The sequence below is a fragment of the Phodopus roborovskii genome, unplaced genomic scaffold (genome assembly GCF_943737965.1).
Source record: "Phodopus roborovskii unplaced genomic scaffold, PHOROB, whole genome shotgun sequence".
Taxonomy (NCBI): domain Eukaryota; kingdom Metazoa; phylum Chordata; class Mammalia; order Rodentia; family Cricetidae; genus Phodopus; species Phodopus roborovskii.
Window position 1 is genome coordinate 11856298 of NW_026126546.1, and position 18009 is coordinate 11874306.

An 18009-nucleotide genomic window follows, 5' to 3' on the forward strand; every position below is an offset into this window, starting at 1 on the left:
GGGGGGGAAGGCTCAGAAGGTCAGAAGGTAAAGGTGTTTGAATTAAACCTGGCAATCTGAATTCAATCTCTGGAACCCACAGGGTAGACAGAGAGAATGGCTCTCAAAAGTGCTCTGACCTTCACATTCAAAACATATGCCCCATGTCCATAACTGTCCAAAAAAATTTAACACTTAAAATTTTTAGATTCTAAACTAAAGATGGTATATTGCCTACTATCAAAATTCCCAATTTGTATATTATGATGCTATAAGTTTGTCTTAATAATTTTGCTTTTGGTCCACCTATGCTAAATTCTGAGCATATTAATAACCATATTGAACGCACCAACTTGTATTGGTTAGCAGTGAACCTAAAGGCAATACTTTCTTGCTTTAAGATTTATAAAAGGGCTGGGCATTAGGTGCACACCTTTAATCGCAGCATGCAGGAGGCAGAGGCAGGGGGATCTCAGAGTTTGAGGCCAACCTGGTCTACAGAGTGAGTTCCAGGACAGCCAAGGCTACACAGAGAAACCCTGTCTCAAACAAACAAAACAAACAAACAAACAAAAAAGAAAGAAAAGAAAAAAGATTTACAAAAGGACTCACTGTTATCTTAAACATTTAAGTTATTCATCTATGAGCCAAGAGAATACATAGAGCATGAAGACCCCACAGGTAACCAAACTCAGATTTTATAGCATCACATACTATTTGCTGATAGGACACATTCCAGATGAGAAGGTAGGGGAGGATGGTGAGAGGCTAGAAAAGACCTCTCTGTCTCCCTTCTTATCAGTAGTGAAAGAAGAGAAAGCATGTCAAAAGAAGAATGGAGAGACAGGAGATCATTTGGGGTTGACTACACACTATAATTAGAATAACACTGAAGGGGAATGAGCTAACTGTTTTCATAAGGTCAGCATTCAAAAATGCGAACCACCAGTAATTTAAATATTACAAAGTGGTACAGAATATAAGTATTGGAATAATTTTTTCCATCCACAAAATTTTAGAGAAAATTACAATATCACAAAATATGAAATGGTAAGTTTGTCATATTCTCAGTGTACAGCATTTTTTTTTTTTTAATTGGAAAGGATTTAACAAACTAGTGGCTAGGCTCTTGACAGGATGTGATGCTGAAAAACCATGTGGTATGTCTCTGAAACTGCTTCTGGAAACAGAGGGGAAATGTCACAAAAACACTGATGTAGCAGAATGCTAAGAAACCGGGCTGATGAGAGTTTGAATTACTTAGCACAGACTGTTTCACAACAATCCATACCCAAGACTCCTAAATAAAAGTATACCGATTTTACTCAAGAGCAGCTGCATCAGCCTTAGCAAGGCAAAGATGCCTAGCAGATGCCACTTCCCAGCAAGCACAGGCAGAACTGGTTCACAATCTTTTCCGAGCTATATTACTGTGACTTTTCCAGAAGGAAAACTAGCTTATTTCCACCCGCACCTCTCTCTCCATAGAGTACATTAAATTCTGAACACAGAGATGACAAAGTGGAGCTAAGGGGTTACTAGGTTACAGTTATGTTGACACATCCTGGCTCTAGGAACGTCCCTCCTTCCTTGTTCACACACTACAAACAGGAGAAGTGGTCAAAGTATAGAAGTCCCACAGAAGGCAACAATCACCTAGAAACCACTTCTACTGAGCCTCAGGTTTGGAGTGTTGGGAACCCTTCATTCAGCCCTTTTGTCATGATTCATCATATAAGAAACTCAAATTATTCCCAGGGTAAACCAGGTGTCTAGTATTTAGCGAACTGGGAAACACTATAAAAATGATCCTTTAAATGCTTACTGATAGCCTTCTATATATGCGGATACACTCTATGCCTGTTGCCTACACTGTATCATTCAATGTTCACCAACTCTCTGTCCCGGAGTGAGTTACCATCATACTCCTTTTACAGATCTAGTAACAGAGGTTCGCAGAACTCAAAGACTCAAAGTTAGTTTTAAAAATCACACAGAAAAGAAGTCTCAGCCTTTTCTCTAATCCAAGCTGGCAAGATAACAAAGCAACTCGGAGTTTTCTTTCACCAGCAAAAGCTTGTCTCTGCAACACCACAATCTGCAACTCAGAGTGGAGACCCCAGCGGCAGGTTCACTAGTGTATGCTCAGCACCCAACAACCCGCACAGAAACTGAACTGGGCCAGACAACATCCTCATGCCTGTTCTTCCATTTGGGAAGGGATTCTGCGGCAAGGAAGGGCGTGTGGAAACTAAGCAGAGTCCCAGCTTCTGTCCCGGCTGAGGGCACCGCCTCGGGTGGAGGGACCGCGCGGCGCACTCGGCCTGGGAAGCAGGACACCGGACTCGGGCGTAGTCTGCACTCGGTAGGGGCGACCTCAGCCGTCACGCACCCCTTCGCTCCCATAAGCAGCAGAGTCCCCGGGAAGTTCGAAACCGGCTTGTGGGACAGAGTCCTGGTAACGGGGCAGGAGCGTCCACGCCGCGTGCCGGGTCAGAAGCCCAGGCATCGCGTTCTCCGGGGTCCACGCACGAGGGAGGAGAGCGGGGCGTGTGGGGGGGGGGGAGCCGGGGTCTCACTCACCGGGGCCGGGGCGGGGGCCGGGCGCGGGCCGGGCCGCCAGAGTGAGCGCAGCGGCGGAGAGCAGCGCGAGGCGGGCAGCGGGCGGCGCCATGGGCCGTCAGTGCGGGACCCCCGGGCGCGGCCCGGGGCAGAGGGGGCAGCACCGGGAGCCGGGGGCGGCCATGGGAGCGGGACGGAGCTCAGCGTCGCCCCGCCCCGGCCGGGCGCCCCGCCCCGGCCCGCCCTCCTCAGCACCGCCCCGGCCGCCAGCCTCCTGCAAGGCTCCGGAACGGGTCAGACTGCGCGTGCGCACCCCGCGCCGCCGCCTGCCATTCTCACCCCCGGCCCGCCCCCGCCCCTCATGGCCCCGCCCCCACCGCCGCCAGGCGTGGCTACTGGAGGTGTGGCGTCTACAGGTGAGGGCGGGACCGGCCCTGCCTCCGAGTCCCCACGCTGGGGGTTAGCGGGGTTGACACGAGCGGGGCGCCCAGTGACCCCAGCTCCACCCTCACCTGCGTCGTGACCCACGCGTGGGCTCCGCCACTGCGGTAGTAACCAGAGCACGGTCGTGGTTAGTCAAGGCTTGTTTGTTTTGGAGTCTTCCTGACCAGATCCGTATCCCGCTTGGTCACTCGTAAGATTTTGTTCAAGTTGAAGGAAACGGGGCCCCCTTCTGCTAAGTGGAATGTCGACACCATCTGCTCCACAAAGCGGCTGTACAAAATGAGATGATTCATGGAAACCACTCACGCACAGCAGGAGCTCAGTAAATTTGGGAGTTTTTTCTCCTTGTGAAGTGCTGCATCTAGCAAAGGGACTGCGTACAGCCCCTTCACATGCTGTGTCAAGTAGGGCAACTTAATGTTCTTTTAAAATGTTTTCATTATAGCTGGTTGGTGGTGGAACCTGACTTTAATTTCAGCTCTCAGGAGGCAGAGGCAGGTGTATCTCTGGGAGTTAGAGGCCAGCCTGGTCTACAAAGCAAGTTCCAGGACACCCAGGGCTACACAGAGGGGTAAAATATACATACACACATGTGTTATTGTGTTTATGTATGTGTATGTGTGGGGGTGCACGCATGAGGTCAGAGGACCACACGGGGGAGTCGGTTCTCTTTGTATCATGTTGGTTCTGGGAATCCAACTCAGGTCATAAGCTTGGTAGCAAATTGCCTTTACCTGCTGAGCCATTGTGCCAATTTCATATTATTATTGTTGTTGTTCTTATTTTATCATTATTTTGATTGAGTCGGGGTCTCACTATGCACTCACTCCTGGTTGGCTTGGAACTATGTAGATCAGGCTGGCCTCGAACTCAGAGATCTTTCTGCCTATGCCTCCAAAGTGCTGGATTAAAGTTGTGCGCCCCAATTCCAGTTAAATTATTTTTAATTAGCATAAAATGGGTGGCACTATATATTTATTGTATTTTGCTCAACCATCAGCAAAATAGTAACAATAAAAGACCTCAAGGTTCAAAGACATAGGAGCAACTGAAGAGCTCAACTCGACGGGGCAGGCGCTGCTGTGTCTCTTGCAGAAGGGATACTGGGGCTCCAGAGAGCTGGTGGCTTAAACTCTCGGCCTGCCCCAGTATCTCGAATCTCCCTCCTCTTCACACCCCGAGGCAGTGGGGATTTTCCTATTGCTCTCTCCTGAAACGCCACGGTGACGCCTGGCGGGACAGGTCCGGGCTGTGCGCTGGGAGCTTTCAAGTCCTTGGTCCGGGACTGGCAAGTGCGGGCCTGCGCCCTGCTAGGCGGCGGGAACATCTGCCCTCGTGTGCCGACTCGCTGTGCCCTGAAGCAGGGCTGGGCGGTCCTGGCCCCGCGGGATTCCCTGACCTGCATGAGATACAACCATCCCTGTGCCCCTCGCCCTCTTGCAGGGCCTGCGCTCCCCCTGCCTTCCACACTCACACGAGGTAGCTCCCATAGCTGGTGCCCCAAGGGTGTAGCTACCTCCCTCCCACGAGGCGCCTGTCTTTCTGTCCCTCTCCACCCACACGACCCAGAGCTGTGGCAAGAAGAATCTTGTTCAATTGTTTGCTTTCCCTGTCGTTCCTGAATTCAAGAACCCTCGGCGCTCCTGAGTGGACGCCCCTACCCCCACCCAGTAGACACACCCTCCACCTGCTAGTGAGAACACAGCCTCCATGTTCCACACATGGGTCTGTTGTGTAAGCTTTTTTAGGCAGGGCTTAACATGAACCATGAGTACTGGTCATTACCGAGCAGAGAGGGTTTTTGCCTGTAGTTGCAACAAGGAAAGAACAATAAGATTATTGCTTAGTCTATGGGAACCATGACCTGCTGCTAACACCCGCTCTAGAGGGAGTGTCACCTAGAGGGATCCTAACCTGGGATTCCAACCACTCTCCAGCCCCAGGTGCTTATGATCTCGAGAGATGTAGCTGGAGCATACAGTGGGTGGAAGGTCAGCTGAAGACAACTTTCCCCAGGGCTACTTCTCAGAAGTTGTCACTCAAGGTAGGAAAGGACTTTTTTTTTTTTTTTTTTTTTTTTTTTGGTGAGATGCCTGTTCCCCAAGCTCATGTAGTAAAGCCCAGTAAATTAATTCATTGGTTCACAAAACTGGGCTTGGGGGGAGTCTCTGTTGTCTACTGTTGGTGCTAAGTTTAGGGCACAGTGTCTGTTTGTGCCTCCTCAGGAAAGCAACAATCCTCCTGCAAGACCTGCCCAGTGATGGTGGCTCACGCCTTTAATCCCAGCACTTGGAGGCAGAGGCAGGGGAATCTCTGTGAGTTTGAGGCCAGACTCAAAGCTACATGGTCTACAAAGCTACATGGAGAAACCCTGTCTTGGAAAACAAACAAACAAACAAACAAAAAAACCCTGAGGCCTCTGCACTCTTGACTTTTGCCTCAAGAGCAGAATTATCACAAAGGACAAAAAAAGTGAACAGGTAACACTGGTGAAGACTCTAGGTAGACGTGAGCATGTCCCCCCTTCAACAAATAATCAGTAAAGGGGTGAGAATATAGCTCATATAGCTCAGTGGAGAGCTCATCTAGCATGCACAAAAAGACCTGAGTTCAACCTCCAGCACCAAATAAACAAGGTGGGTGGCACACGCATGACTGTCATCTCAGCTTTGGGGAGGTAGAGGCAGGAGAATCACAGAGTTCAAAGTCATCCTCAGCTATATAAGCATAAGGCCAGCCTGGGCTACATGACACTCTGTCTCAAAACAAAGATGCACAGTTAGGAATATGGGAAGTGCTGAGGACATAGCCAATAATAGGACAGCTCAAGTTTAGGGTGTGTGTGGGTCTGTGGGTATTTCAGACACCCAGAGTACTATAGTGAAACTAACAAAAAGATGCTCTGTGCTTGGTAGGCCAGCATTCTATTGACTGAGTCACATCTCCAACCCCAACCCTAAATATCTGTTGAAAGAAGGCAGGCTCTCATCTGTCACACTTGGGGCTGGGAAGTGGTACACTGGGAGAAAGAGCTCTTGCCTAAGATGAGTGAGTCCTTGGGTTCCACAAAAAACACTGCATTCATCAGCTGGGATGCTGGAGAGACATCAAGCAGGATGGAGTTCTCTGCAATTCATGTTTCCTGCAGTTTACTAAACTCTCTATCTCCTTGGGTTCAAGAGGAGAAAATAGGAAGGGGGCCAGCACACAGGAGATTCTAAACAAGGTTATTTTGACCAACTCAGGGTGTTCGGGCTGTGTGACAATGGCTTTGGACTATTGTGCCCCTCCCCTGTATAGAAAGTTGCCCTTTCGGGACTTTTCATTAGGTTTTGGTACAATTAGAATGAGCTCTACAGTTTGTATGGCTGAGTAGGAAATGAAAATACAGGGTCCTAGCTAGGCATGGTGGCGCTTGCCCGCCTTTAATCCCAGCACTCAGAGGCCAGCCTGGTCTACAGATTGAGTTCCAGGACAGCCAGGGCTACAAAGAGAAACCCTAAATATGAGGGTCTATGTTCAGACTTACTGAGGTAGAGGGATTGTTGGGTGTTCAGTGGCAAAGACTGAGAGCCTGTCTCAAACAAAACAGAAGAATTTTAAGATGATCATAGCAGAACATTAAAAAAATGGTTTCAAAGCCCCATGGTGGTGGTGGTGCACGCCAGCACTCAGGAGGCAGAGGCAGGTGGATCTCTGAGTTCAAGGCCAGCATGGACTACAGAACAAGTTCCAGGACAGCCAGAGCTACATAGAGAAACCCTGTTTCGAAATCCCCACCCTCCAAAAAAGGTTGTGGCTTTTCTAAGCACTCTGGATTTTTGTCACTACATAGGGGAACACTCATGAAAGTGACATGTGTGTAATTCAGCCTGTGCACTCCTGCCACAGGGCTGCTGTGAGAAAGACCAGTCCCTCTGGCCTTCTCCGCCCCCACCTCAGTCCCTCTGGCCTTCTCCACCCCCACCTCCTCTCTGAAGCTAAAAGCCCAGCACAGGTGACGGAAACATCGAAACATCGTAGGGGAGGCTAAAAATACAGCTCAGCCTGTCTAGGTCACGGCGCTCAAGGGCTCAAGGTCTTTTGCTCAGTTATGTGGTGCTGGCCTCCAGCAGGGAGCTAGCTGCCCCAGATGCTCACTTCCATGCTTTGCGTGCCTGGGGCGTTTCGGAGCCTTATTTCATGGAAAGAATGAGGACATTCACAGTACCCCTTGCCTTCCGGAAGATGCTGATGTCTGAGTCTGTTTGCCTGTTTATACTTTTCATCAGGCCCTTTACCTCCTCCTGGGAGGCCTACTAAGTTGGTTGAGTTTGGGTCAGTCTGGTGTTTAAAATCCCAGTTGGAATGATTTTGCTCAGACTGTCATGTTGCAGATAGGCACAACACGAGGGGGTGTGGTCCCAAACATCTAGAGGTTTTACTTGCCAGGCATAGTGGTGCACCTTACAGCTCAGGACTCTTGAGGCAAAGGCAGCCTGGCCAAACATAGGAAGTTCCATGCCATCAAGGCCTACATAGTGAGATGTCGCCTTTAAAAGAGATTCCCAAGTGCTTTGCAGTACTTAAGATCAAGTGATCATATTCCACAGAATCCTTCCCCCAAGTGTTGTGAAGGACAACCCTGAGGACCAATGAGATGCCTCAGCGGAGAAAGGCACATGCCACCAAACCTAGCGACCTGAATTTGATCACAGTGGCAGAAATAGAGAAGTGACTCCCCAAAAGTAATTGTCCTCTGACCTCCACACTCAAGCCTTCAAACACATGGGCACACAAACATAGACACACAAAATAAATAATGTAATTTTAAACACACGTGGGGGGGGGGAGGAAGATATAGGTCAATTAGTGGGGTGCTTGTGTTGCATGCACAAAGTTATGGGTTCCATACCCAGCACCGACTAAACTGGGTGTGGTGCACACACACCTGTAATCCCAGCAAGCAAGGAGAGCAAGCTAGGCAGTGTAAGGCCAGTCTGGGATACAAAGTCTTGTGTCACCATGATGAATAAAATAATTCAGTGCCTGCCTGCCTATCTGTCTGGATCAAGCACATGACCTTTCCACCACTGAACTACACGAACCCATTTTCAACATTTCAAACAAACATCAGATCATTCTCTCAATTGTTCTCTGGACTTAGGCTGGGTCCAGCACTGTGTTGTTTACTGATCCTGCTTCCCCAGGTTCCTAGCTCGGGAATCTAGTGATAGGAAACTCAAGAGAATCGGGAATTAACTCTTCTGATGGAGTAAGGGAGAGAAAGACTCTGAGCCTGGTACAAAGCCTGACCTGTGGGTACATTTGGGTGGAAATAACGAAATGGAGGCATCCTGAATGTGGCCCCAGGGTAACCAGAATGTCAGTTACCATCTCAGGTCCATGGCCTGTGACTGGTGACTATTCAGCACACATGCTCTAAGCCATAGCGTCACAGGTCAGGACTCTCCACATTCCCTCTCCTGAGTTTTCCTGTCCTTTTGTCCCATGAACCTCAGATGTGTCCCCATGCGGGTGTGGGAGTTTGCTGCTTGTGTGCCAGGGTAAAAACAACGGAGGAGATGGGGAAATGCCACTGTAGCTTGAAGAGTAGAGCCATGAAGGAGAAAACAGAATTCATATAAGCAGGCTCACTCTCCTCTTGATTAGCTGGTCTTCCAGAAAGAAAATAAGAGCTGAGAAAAACTAAAGAGAAGAAAGATTACAGGAGCTAAAAATACTAGGAAGAAAGCTTGGCTGAGCATCAGAGTAGGACAGATGTGTTCCCAAATAGAAGCATGAGCTTGCATATGTCAAGGAGCTCAGCTCCAAACATGTGGGAAGCAAGGGGTATTTAGACTGAACTCAGCAGAATACCATGTAAAAGGCCCATAGAGCATGACACACAGGAACAGGGCAATGTGGACATCCTCCTCCCTCAACCCCCAACTCTCCTACCCAAGCACCAACCAGGCCTAATTCTACTTACATTCCATTAGGTCAAACCAGGAACATTCAGGGTGATATTGCTATGAAACTGATCTCCTTGCCCAGACCAAATGATAATACCAAAGGCCAAAACCTCCACTTCAGTTTCAGGAACCTGGGCCAAATAGTATTTGGAGCCTGACTTAACTATTCTAAACAACCTTTGAGGCAAGAATCTCTGAAGAAGCTGGGTATTGGTGGCACACACCTTTAGTCCCAACACACAGGAGGCAGAGGCAGGCGGATCTCTGTGAGTTTGAGGCCAGCCTGGTCTACAAGAGCTAATTCCAGGACAGGCTCCAAAGCCACTGAGAAACCCTGTCTCGAAAAACCAAAAAAAAAAAAAAAAAAAAAAAAAAATCTCTGAAAACCTAACTGCTTTTCTTTCTGTATCCATAGTTGCCCTTTCCCCTGTCATCTGGTAAAGAATTTTCCAGAAACAGTATTCCAGAAAATTCCACAATCAGGTGAGTCAAGATCTATCTATCAAGAAAGGAGATGCTATGGCACCAGGGACATAGCTCCGTGGTCAAACACTTACCTAGCATGTAGTAGGCCAGGGGCTGGGGGAGAGGGAGAGGGGGGGGAGAGAGAGAGAGAGAGAAGGGATGCTTTGATACCCAAGTTGTGTCAGACAGGGTTTTTTTTTCTTAAAGAGGCCCATTGTTTACCTTTATAAGCCAAACTGATCCATATGAAAACCAGAGATGAAGATCATACCAAACGTTGCATCATGCCATTTAAGACTATGGGCATCAGGGCCTAGAGAGGGGTTGATAAGCAAGTAGGTCACAATGTAATATTAATAAAAACATTATCTACTTTCTTTTTAAATGTTTAAAAGCCATTCATTTATTGTGAATGTGTATGTATGTGTGTCAGCATGTGTATGGAGGTCAGAGGACAACTTGCAGATGTCGGTTTTCTCTTCCTACTATGTTTGACCTGGGGGTCAAGCTCAGGTCCCTAGGTGTGTGGCAAGCATTCTTACCTGCTGAGCCATCTCAATAGCCCTATCTACTTTAAAATTCACTGTGTTGTTGTTGTCATCGTCGTCGTGTGTGTATGGACGTGTGTGTGTGTGTGTGTGTGTGTGTGTATGAACAGTATAGGGTCTGAGTGTGTTGTGTAATGGCACACGTGTAGCGTTCTCCCCTTCTACCTTTATGTGGGTTCTGGCAATTGGACTCAGGTCAGCAGGGTTGCACAGCCAGGTACACAGCGAGCATCTTTATCCACTGCACCATCTGGCTGACCCTCATTACCAACTTTCTTTTAAAAAGGATTTATCTGACGCTGGGTATAGTGTCGCATGACTTTAATCCCAGCATTCGGGGGTGGGGGGGCAGAGGCAGGGAGATTTCTGTGAGTTTGAGGCCAGCCTGGTCTGTATAGTGAGTTCCAGAACAGCAGGACTACATGGTAAGACCTTGTCTCCAATAAAATAAAATAAATAAATAGATGGGTTTATTTATATTTGTATTCGTGCATACATGTGTTTGTGTGAATATATGCTGTGTGTGTGGTGACCATGAGGCCAGAGGAAAGCACTGCATTCCACAGAGAGTTATGGTGCTTGTGAGCTGCTGGGAACCTGGAAGAGCAGGAAGTACTCTTAACTACTGAGCTATTGTTGAGACCTCTTGCTAGCTATTCTCTATAGGTATATCCCTCAATTCAATATGTATCACCTGAACACAAAAAGTGCCATACTTCTTCCTTCAGAACCCTAGCGCGAGTTAATTACATATTTTGCACCCATTTTGTGGCCAGCCACGCAAGGGTCTCCCTCTGCGTTGTTTTCCTTTTTCCTATGGTAACCCTTTTGGAGATGCTATTGCTATCCCCGTCTCATGGAGGAGAACATTACAGTTCAGAGCTGTGCATTCACTTGCCTGCTGAGTGATGGATCTGGGATACCAACTTAGGTTAGAACAATTTCTGAGCCTAGAGAAATCTTGTGACAAGACAGGACTAGATATGAGCCCAGGGACTGTGGGTAGATGGATCAGCCAGAGAAAAGGCAGAGTCACAGTGACATGTGTGAGTGGCCCAGAGCAAGGACTATGTAAACTTTGGCTAGGTCTTCTAGCAATAGGGCATAGGGCATTGTTTTGAGCAACTTGTGCCTCAGTTTCCTCATTTGTAAGCTAGGGGTGGTAGCAAACATTCACACCCATGTCACTGTGGGTAGCATTTCATGATATGAGCTTGAACAGCAGCTGGTCTTCATTAAGTATTCAATAAATACTAATTTTATTGGTGCAGGAGAAATTGCATGAGTGAAGGTACTAAGGGTTGGATTAAGAATGAGCTGTACCCTAGGGTCCAGTCAACTGAAAATGAGCCATGCTGAACAAAGAGAAGGAACTTGCACACACATCACATACACATACACACAAATAGTAAAATAAATCTTTAAAATACTACTAAAAGGGGGATGAAGAGATGGCCCAGCAGTAAAGAGCACTGGCTGCTCTTCCAGAGGACCTGGGTGGCAGCTCACAACTGTCTGTAACTCCAGTTCCAGGGGATCTGACACCTTCACACCAATGCACATAAAATAAAGTTTAAAAAATACTATTAAAAAAATGAAGAGTGGGGCTGGGAATACAGGTCAGGGATAAGAGCGATTCTCTAGCAAGTTTGAGGCCCAATGTTCAAATGGGGTGGGGTGGGGAAGGGAGGAGTTTGCTTCAAGAGACATCCATGTGAATGGCTGTGTGCCAGAAGCCTCACAGTGCTTCTCAGAAGCCAAGCTGTGTTCATCATTGAATGACAAAACTAATATAGTAAAAAATATGGTCGACAAATGTCTGGAAGAAAGGAGGAAGTTAGAAAACCAAACTTGTGATGGGGAAGGATGCTGTCAGAAAGCTGAGGCAGGAGGATCATGAGTTCCAGATCACTGCGTAGGTGGCATTATATAAGGAGACTTGGGGCACCGCACCGGAGGGGAGCTGGGGAAGGGAAGGAAGACAGAGGATCCTCATAATAGCTTCCTGTGCCTGCCTAGTCTCTACCGAGAAGAGCTGAATGCAGATGGTAACCGGAGACCTGCAAGCATGGTGTAATCTCTCCAGGATTCACTGGTTTGGAAGAATGTTTGGTTGTCTGGTTTTAGATATTTACAAACCCTTCCCAAAGACAAACCTTTTCCAATGCCCTGCTCTAAGACTGACCCACCTCTTGGGAGGTGAAGCCAGAGTTTGCTGCTGAATAGGCCTCATTGTCTTCCCAAGTGTCTGTGGGTCCAGATGCCATGGGCCTGGGGGTGGCTCTGCCACAGGGCAGCCTGTATTGCGGTCGGCCTGCCAGCTTTGATTCTCTCCAGGGACAACAGTTGAAATTTCAAACAGGCAACACATGGCAATTCCAGGAGTTCTTGCCAGATTCATACTTTGTTTTTCCATCATTTCACTCTCCTCCCACTCTGGAAGGAGCCTCCTTTGGCATTTTGTGTATGAAAAAAAAATCAAAACCACCAACAGGACCAGCACCTGAGGAGGAGAGAGGCATTGCCCAAGAGTTCCCAGGAAGAGGCGGTCTTTGTTCTCATTTCCAGGCCTTTACAGTGCTAACAGCTCTAATTACTACATTTGCCATGGGATGTAAAATAAAACCCCATTCCAGAAACCACGTCATCTCCTTGGGCGAGAGACAGAGACACAGAGGTGCTCAGGGCCGCAGGTGCATGCTCTTTAATTTCTGGTCCTAACCTTGGCAGATATTTTGATAATTTAAGCATCATTTTTTATGTGCATGGAAAAGTGGAAAAGTGCACTTTTACGCACGTAAGGATGGATCTCAACATCTGTACACACATAATATGGTCTGCATGCCTGGTGCTACTTTATGTGACCCATGCTTCCTAAAAACATCAGGATTTTCTTGCAAGCCTTCTAGGGAGAATGAAGACTCAAGAAGTTTTGGAGCTTCTTCTATCATTTGATCATAAGATCTGATGATGTAGTACTTGCCCACACCCACCTCACAAACCAAAGTGACAGACATCACAAATACTGGAGTGATGGCTGTAAACTGCCTACCTGCCCCAGAGAAAAGACAGGTGACTAGATAAAAATATGAAAGAGAACAACCACCCCACACACACACATGGGGGGGGGAGAGGAAGAATGCAAACCTCTTTCCCCTACTAAGGTAGCTAAAATGAAATTTAAGGCAATCAAAATATGACAATGTAATTTTATTTTAAAAAGATTTATTATGTGTGAGCCTAATATGTACACCACATATGTGGAGGAGCCCCAGGAGGCCAGAAACAGGCATCGGAGCCCCTGGACCAAGAGATGCAGGTGGCTGTGATCCTCTTTGTGGGTGCTGGGAAACGGTCCTCTCCAAGAGCAGCCAGCTTTGGACTGATGAGCTCTCTACTCCCTGAATAGGTGATATTTCTTAAAAAGCCAGGTCTCTTTGTTTGATTAAATCTATACCAATTGTTCCCCTGTTCTTAGTCCCAGGGAGTATGTCTTGGTCTTTATGGACCCCAGAATGTATTTCCTTCCCTACTGTGTGGCTTTACCAAGCTCTTGTTATCAGGTTAGGTGTATTCATGGTCCAGCAGGACTTACCTGCTGTCATTTGTGTTTGAATGTGCATGAATTGTGACCAGAGCTTACACAGAAATCTTGCAAGATTCTCCCATTCAAAAAAACAAAAACAAACAAACAAAAAGATTCTCCCATTCCTTTGCTATGGATTCATTACCTTTCCAGTAGGCAAACTGTCTAATGTTCTTACTGAGCTCTTCCTGACTCCAGCTTCCTGCCCCAGCATGCTTCTTTAAGAACCAAAATATCATTGTGACCTTTTAAAATTCACATCCTTCCCTTACTTGGTATGAAAAAGTTCTAGATGAGCAGGAGGCATAAACTCCAGCAAGATTTCTAAGACCTGGGGTAAAGGAATAGCATGTGAAATGATGTTACAGTTAGTTTCTAACATACTTTCTAGTTTCTGTGTGGGAACTGCTCTTTAACAACAACAGCAACAGCAATAACAACAAAAATCACTTCCTCTTTATATTTCTAGCACACAATGTGAGACAAAATTCCAGCATCCTTAACCATGGACTTCGACAGTCCATCTCATTGAATACCAATCTTCAGGACTGCTACATGGTCTCTGATATCAATGCAGTCAGAATGGGTGCAAAGCAGACCAGCAAGGCCCCAGCACCAGGTACTACATAGTGCCATTTGTTCTCTCTGGTCAAAGTTGTGTTCAGATGGCAACTGAAAGGTAAATGCCACAGCGTGCCTTCCAAGATCAGAGAAGCAAAATCCTCAGAGGGACAGAAGCCTAGACATAGTATAATATTGAAAGGCACATGTTACCTATAAAAGTTTATGTGTTTTCAGAAAAAAGGACCAGATACCAATAAAGAGAAGTAGCTCAAGTGATCTGGCCTCCCAGAGTGCTTCTGTTGCAGTTTCCTCAAAAGTCTGCATCCAGAACAACTTCAAAGACACTAGCTGAGGTGGTCCAGCCTCACAGACTACTCCAGCCAGGACTTCGGATAAGCTCTACACTTTCCCATTACAGAGACTAAACAAAAAATAACACAGCTAGTTCTCCTATCCCATTTTTATCAGGGTCCCCTAAAGATGCTGTTTCCCTATAACAGGAAGCAGTCTAGAGAACACAACACCCACAATCCCAAGCAGTGGGGTTTTTGGTAATTTGGTGGGTTACGGATGTTTGTCATCATTTAGGGTGGTTGATGGTTACAAATTGTTATTGGTAAAGGTCAGGAAAAAAGCTAGACAAAAATTAGATTCAAGAATTTCTTTCTGGAGGGAAAAAGGGGTGATATAAAAATGGTGGGATAAAAGGGTAGATTATTAAATCTGATTTCAAACAAAAAAACATTAGTCTCAAATATTTTACATTGGTATGGATTTTTATATATTGATACAAATTTAAGGTTATTTTTGTTATATTGTATATATGTGGTATTGTACCTATACAGCTCATTTAATAATATAAATTTCTAGTCCTTGAAAGCTATTATTAAAAACTATTTAGGATAATTAAGAAATACAGGTTAGTAGTCACCTATAACAATCAATCTTATAGTCATGTTAGATATGTTTACAAGATAGTCCTCCGAACATTTCAAAGACCTACAGAATATGGCATTTAAATGTTTTAATAAAAGAAGGCTTTTCATGACAGTGAGACATGTCTGTTCCTGGCAGCACCAATCGACTAAAGAAAAGGATGATAGGTATGGAAGAACCTTTGCCTTCACTTTTGGCAAGGTTAGCCACTGGGCAAAAAACTCCCCTTGCCTCGACTGCTGACAGTGTGCTGTTCAAACTGGACAATCAGGACACAAAAGAAAGTGCCAAACTTTGTCAAGACAAAGTAGGACAGTCCTTGAAAATTCCTGCTTCACAAAATTCTGTCAGATATTCTAGGCCTGCAGGCCAAAGATGGATGCCCCTGGCATTGCAAAGGAACCTTGGGCAACTGACTCTGTCATTTCTAGTCTTGGAAGTTGCTTGCTCTGCACTTCCTGTTTAATCAGGTAATACTATATCCTTCTTGGGTCTTTGATGGGGTTAAAGACTAGATATAGTTAGTTTTCCTTGTTAGCAAATTCAAAAAAGAAACTCATGAAAAAGATACAAAGTATATAAGGTTGAGAGACATAAAAGCTTAAGTCATTTATCTAAAAAGATAGCTTTGAGTTGGTAATACAAGCTAGAATAGAAAGTAAACTAGGTAGAAAACTTTTGACTCACCAAGATAGGATAGGTAATAAAATATTTTCTCTAAATTTGCCAAATACAGATAGGCTGGACATTGCAAATATAAGTCTTACCTGATGATTGTTTTTATTACATATAGTTTTACTGGGTTAGAGTTAAACCCTTTCCTTTTTATTCAGACAAAAGGAAACATGTTGCAGAATATTCGACATTGTGGAGATGTGTCTTTGCCAAGGCACCTTCTGATTGGTTTAATAAAGAGCTGAATAGCTAGGCAGGAAGAGGTTAGGCAGGACTTCCTGGAACAGAGAAGACTAGGGGAAGGAGAAAGTCAGAGACATGAGACACAGAGGAAACAGGTGGTGCAAGATGGAAGAGAGAAAATGCCACACGATAGACCGTAGGTTAATATAAATGGATTAAGTTATAAGAGCTAGTTAGGAACAAGCTTTCATAATTTTAAAAAGTCTCCATGTCATTATTTGGGAATTGGCTGGCAGGGGTGGGGGGAGACTTGTTACAGGTAGAGAGAGACACAGAACAAGAAAGGCCAAGAGCAAGTGGCCGGTAGGCCAGCTGCTAGGCACCCTGGAGCAGAGGGCCTGCAGGCGGCACAGGCACAGAGAAGTGACCAATGGCCAGCAGTGATGAGACAGGAGGGAAAAACTAAAGCCAGATTTTACTGTATGGATTCATGTGTCCAGGTGATGAAAATCCTAAAGCTGAAGTCAGAATTGCGGTGGAAAGCTTCCCGGGATAGGGGTGGAACACCCTCCATCTACAGTTCCACAATTAGGGGTTTGAGGTTCACCCTGTACTTAGCTCTGCAGGAAAACGTCATACTCGGAAGTTGACAAGGAAGGGACAACAGATGAGAGGTGGGTAGTATGTATTTATGTATACACACCTGAAACACCTATAGCCTGTGACACTGCACTCAGAGAATCTAGTTCTGTTGCTTCTTGGTGGCCGGCAGAGCTCAGAGTATGTTCAAATCCCAACTCTGACCAATCTGTGTCTTGATTTTGTAATATAAACTGATACTGGCCTTTCTCTCACAGGGTTCCATAAAGATGAAATGAATTAATACATGCAAAGGCCCTTTGAACAGTTTGGTAAAGAATAAGTAATTAGGAGCTTGCTTAGTATCCAATAGATGTCAACTCCATCAGGAGCTTCTTAAGCTTTGTGGCCTTGGGCAAACCAGATCTAATTTCCCTGCCTTTAAATCTGCCTCTGTGACTTCACAGGGTTCTAGGGAACACACATAGTGCTATATGCAAAGGTTTTTCAGTAACTAAACTGTGCTAGGCACATGTTGGTTGTTGCTGTAGTGAACACTCTGAGACACAAATCCCCCCTGATAATTATTCTAAGCTCCCAAGTTTGAACTCTGACGCCTCTGCTTTCTTCCTGGCATTGAGTAAAAAAAGTTCAAAGGAAAAAAGTAACAGCCAAGATCATGAGGATAGACACGCCAAACATGCAGCCGCTATCTCAAGTGTTGTCCAGGGACAGTGGGACGATAGCCTGGAAGCACCGGGCATTGCTTCCTGGAACCCAAGAGGGACAGCAGCTGGAGGACATGCCAACCATCCATGGCATCCCTATCCAGGGTTACCAGGCTCTGTACCATGCTGTGGTGTAACCCATGTTGTGAGAGTCTTCTGAAACGCCCAAGAGGTAGAGATTGGAGCTAGGCAGAGCCATTAAACAAAGGTTCTGGGAAGCTTTTTGGAGTCAGCTGCCACCAGGAGTGCACAGAGGAACCTGGAGCTGGGCAGGGAGTATAGCTGCTGTCCCTGAGAAATGGCCCAAGCTAAGGAAAAAAAAAAAATAATAATGGGAACTCATAGGATTGGAGTGTCCTCTGCCAGTGTGTCTGAAAAACAAACTGCTCTTCATCTAGTCTCAGAGTGCTTTATGAACTAGTAACTACCCTCCCAGAGAAAACAGACAAGGTCCCCAGGCTTTATTATTTGGAGACAGGATCTCTCTACATAGACCTGGCTGTCCTGGAACTATGTAGACCAGGCTGGCCCTGAAACTCAGAGATCCATCTGTCTCTGCCGCACAAGAATTAAACTTGTAAGCGCCATGCTGGGAGGGTGGGGATATGGGGCAAGGCAGCTATGGGGGATTAAACCTAGAGCCTTGATTGCTGGCAGGTGCTCTGCCATCAAGCTGCATATCTAGCAGTTTTTAGTTTTTTTTGACACAGGGTTTCATTAAACCACACAGGCTGGCTTTGTGTGCACTCTGTAGTCCAGGCTGGCCTGGAAGTTGTGGCCATCTTGCTTTATGCTCCTGTCACACA

The 18009-nt window shown here is 46.2% G+C and overlaps 2 protein-coding genes across 2 annotated transcripts in view; one reads left to right on the forward strand and one right to left on the reverse strand.

Annotated features, from left to right (window-relative positions):
* Positions 1 to 2762, reverse strand: part of Kremen1 (kringle containing transmembrane protein 1) — a 67825-nt gene extending 65063 nt beyond the window's left edge. Inside the window, exon 1 of the mRNA XM_051200474.1 lies at positions 2563 to 2762. Within this exon, the coding sequence (XP_051056431.1) occupies positions 2563 to 2653 (91 nt within the window). The 5' untranslated portion in view covers positions 2654 to 2762. The remainder of the gene's footprint in view (positions 1 to 2562) is intronic.
* A 5734-nt stretch (positions 2763 to 8496) lies between these two features.
* CUNH22orf31 (chromosome unknown C22orf31 homolog) lies at positions 8497 to 17532 on the forward strand. Its single transcript, XM_051200222.1, is given in 6 exon segments — positions 8497 to 8531; positions 9355 to 9422; positions 14008 to 14167; positions 15177 to 15345; positions 17070 to 17186; positions 17188 to 17532. Coding segments are annotated over 6 exon segments (894 nt in total).
* The last annotated feature ends 477 nt before the right edge of the window (positions 17533 to 18009 follow it).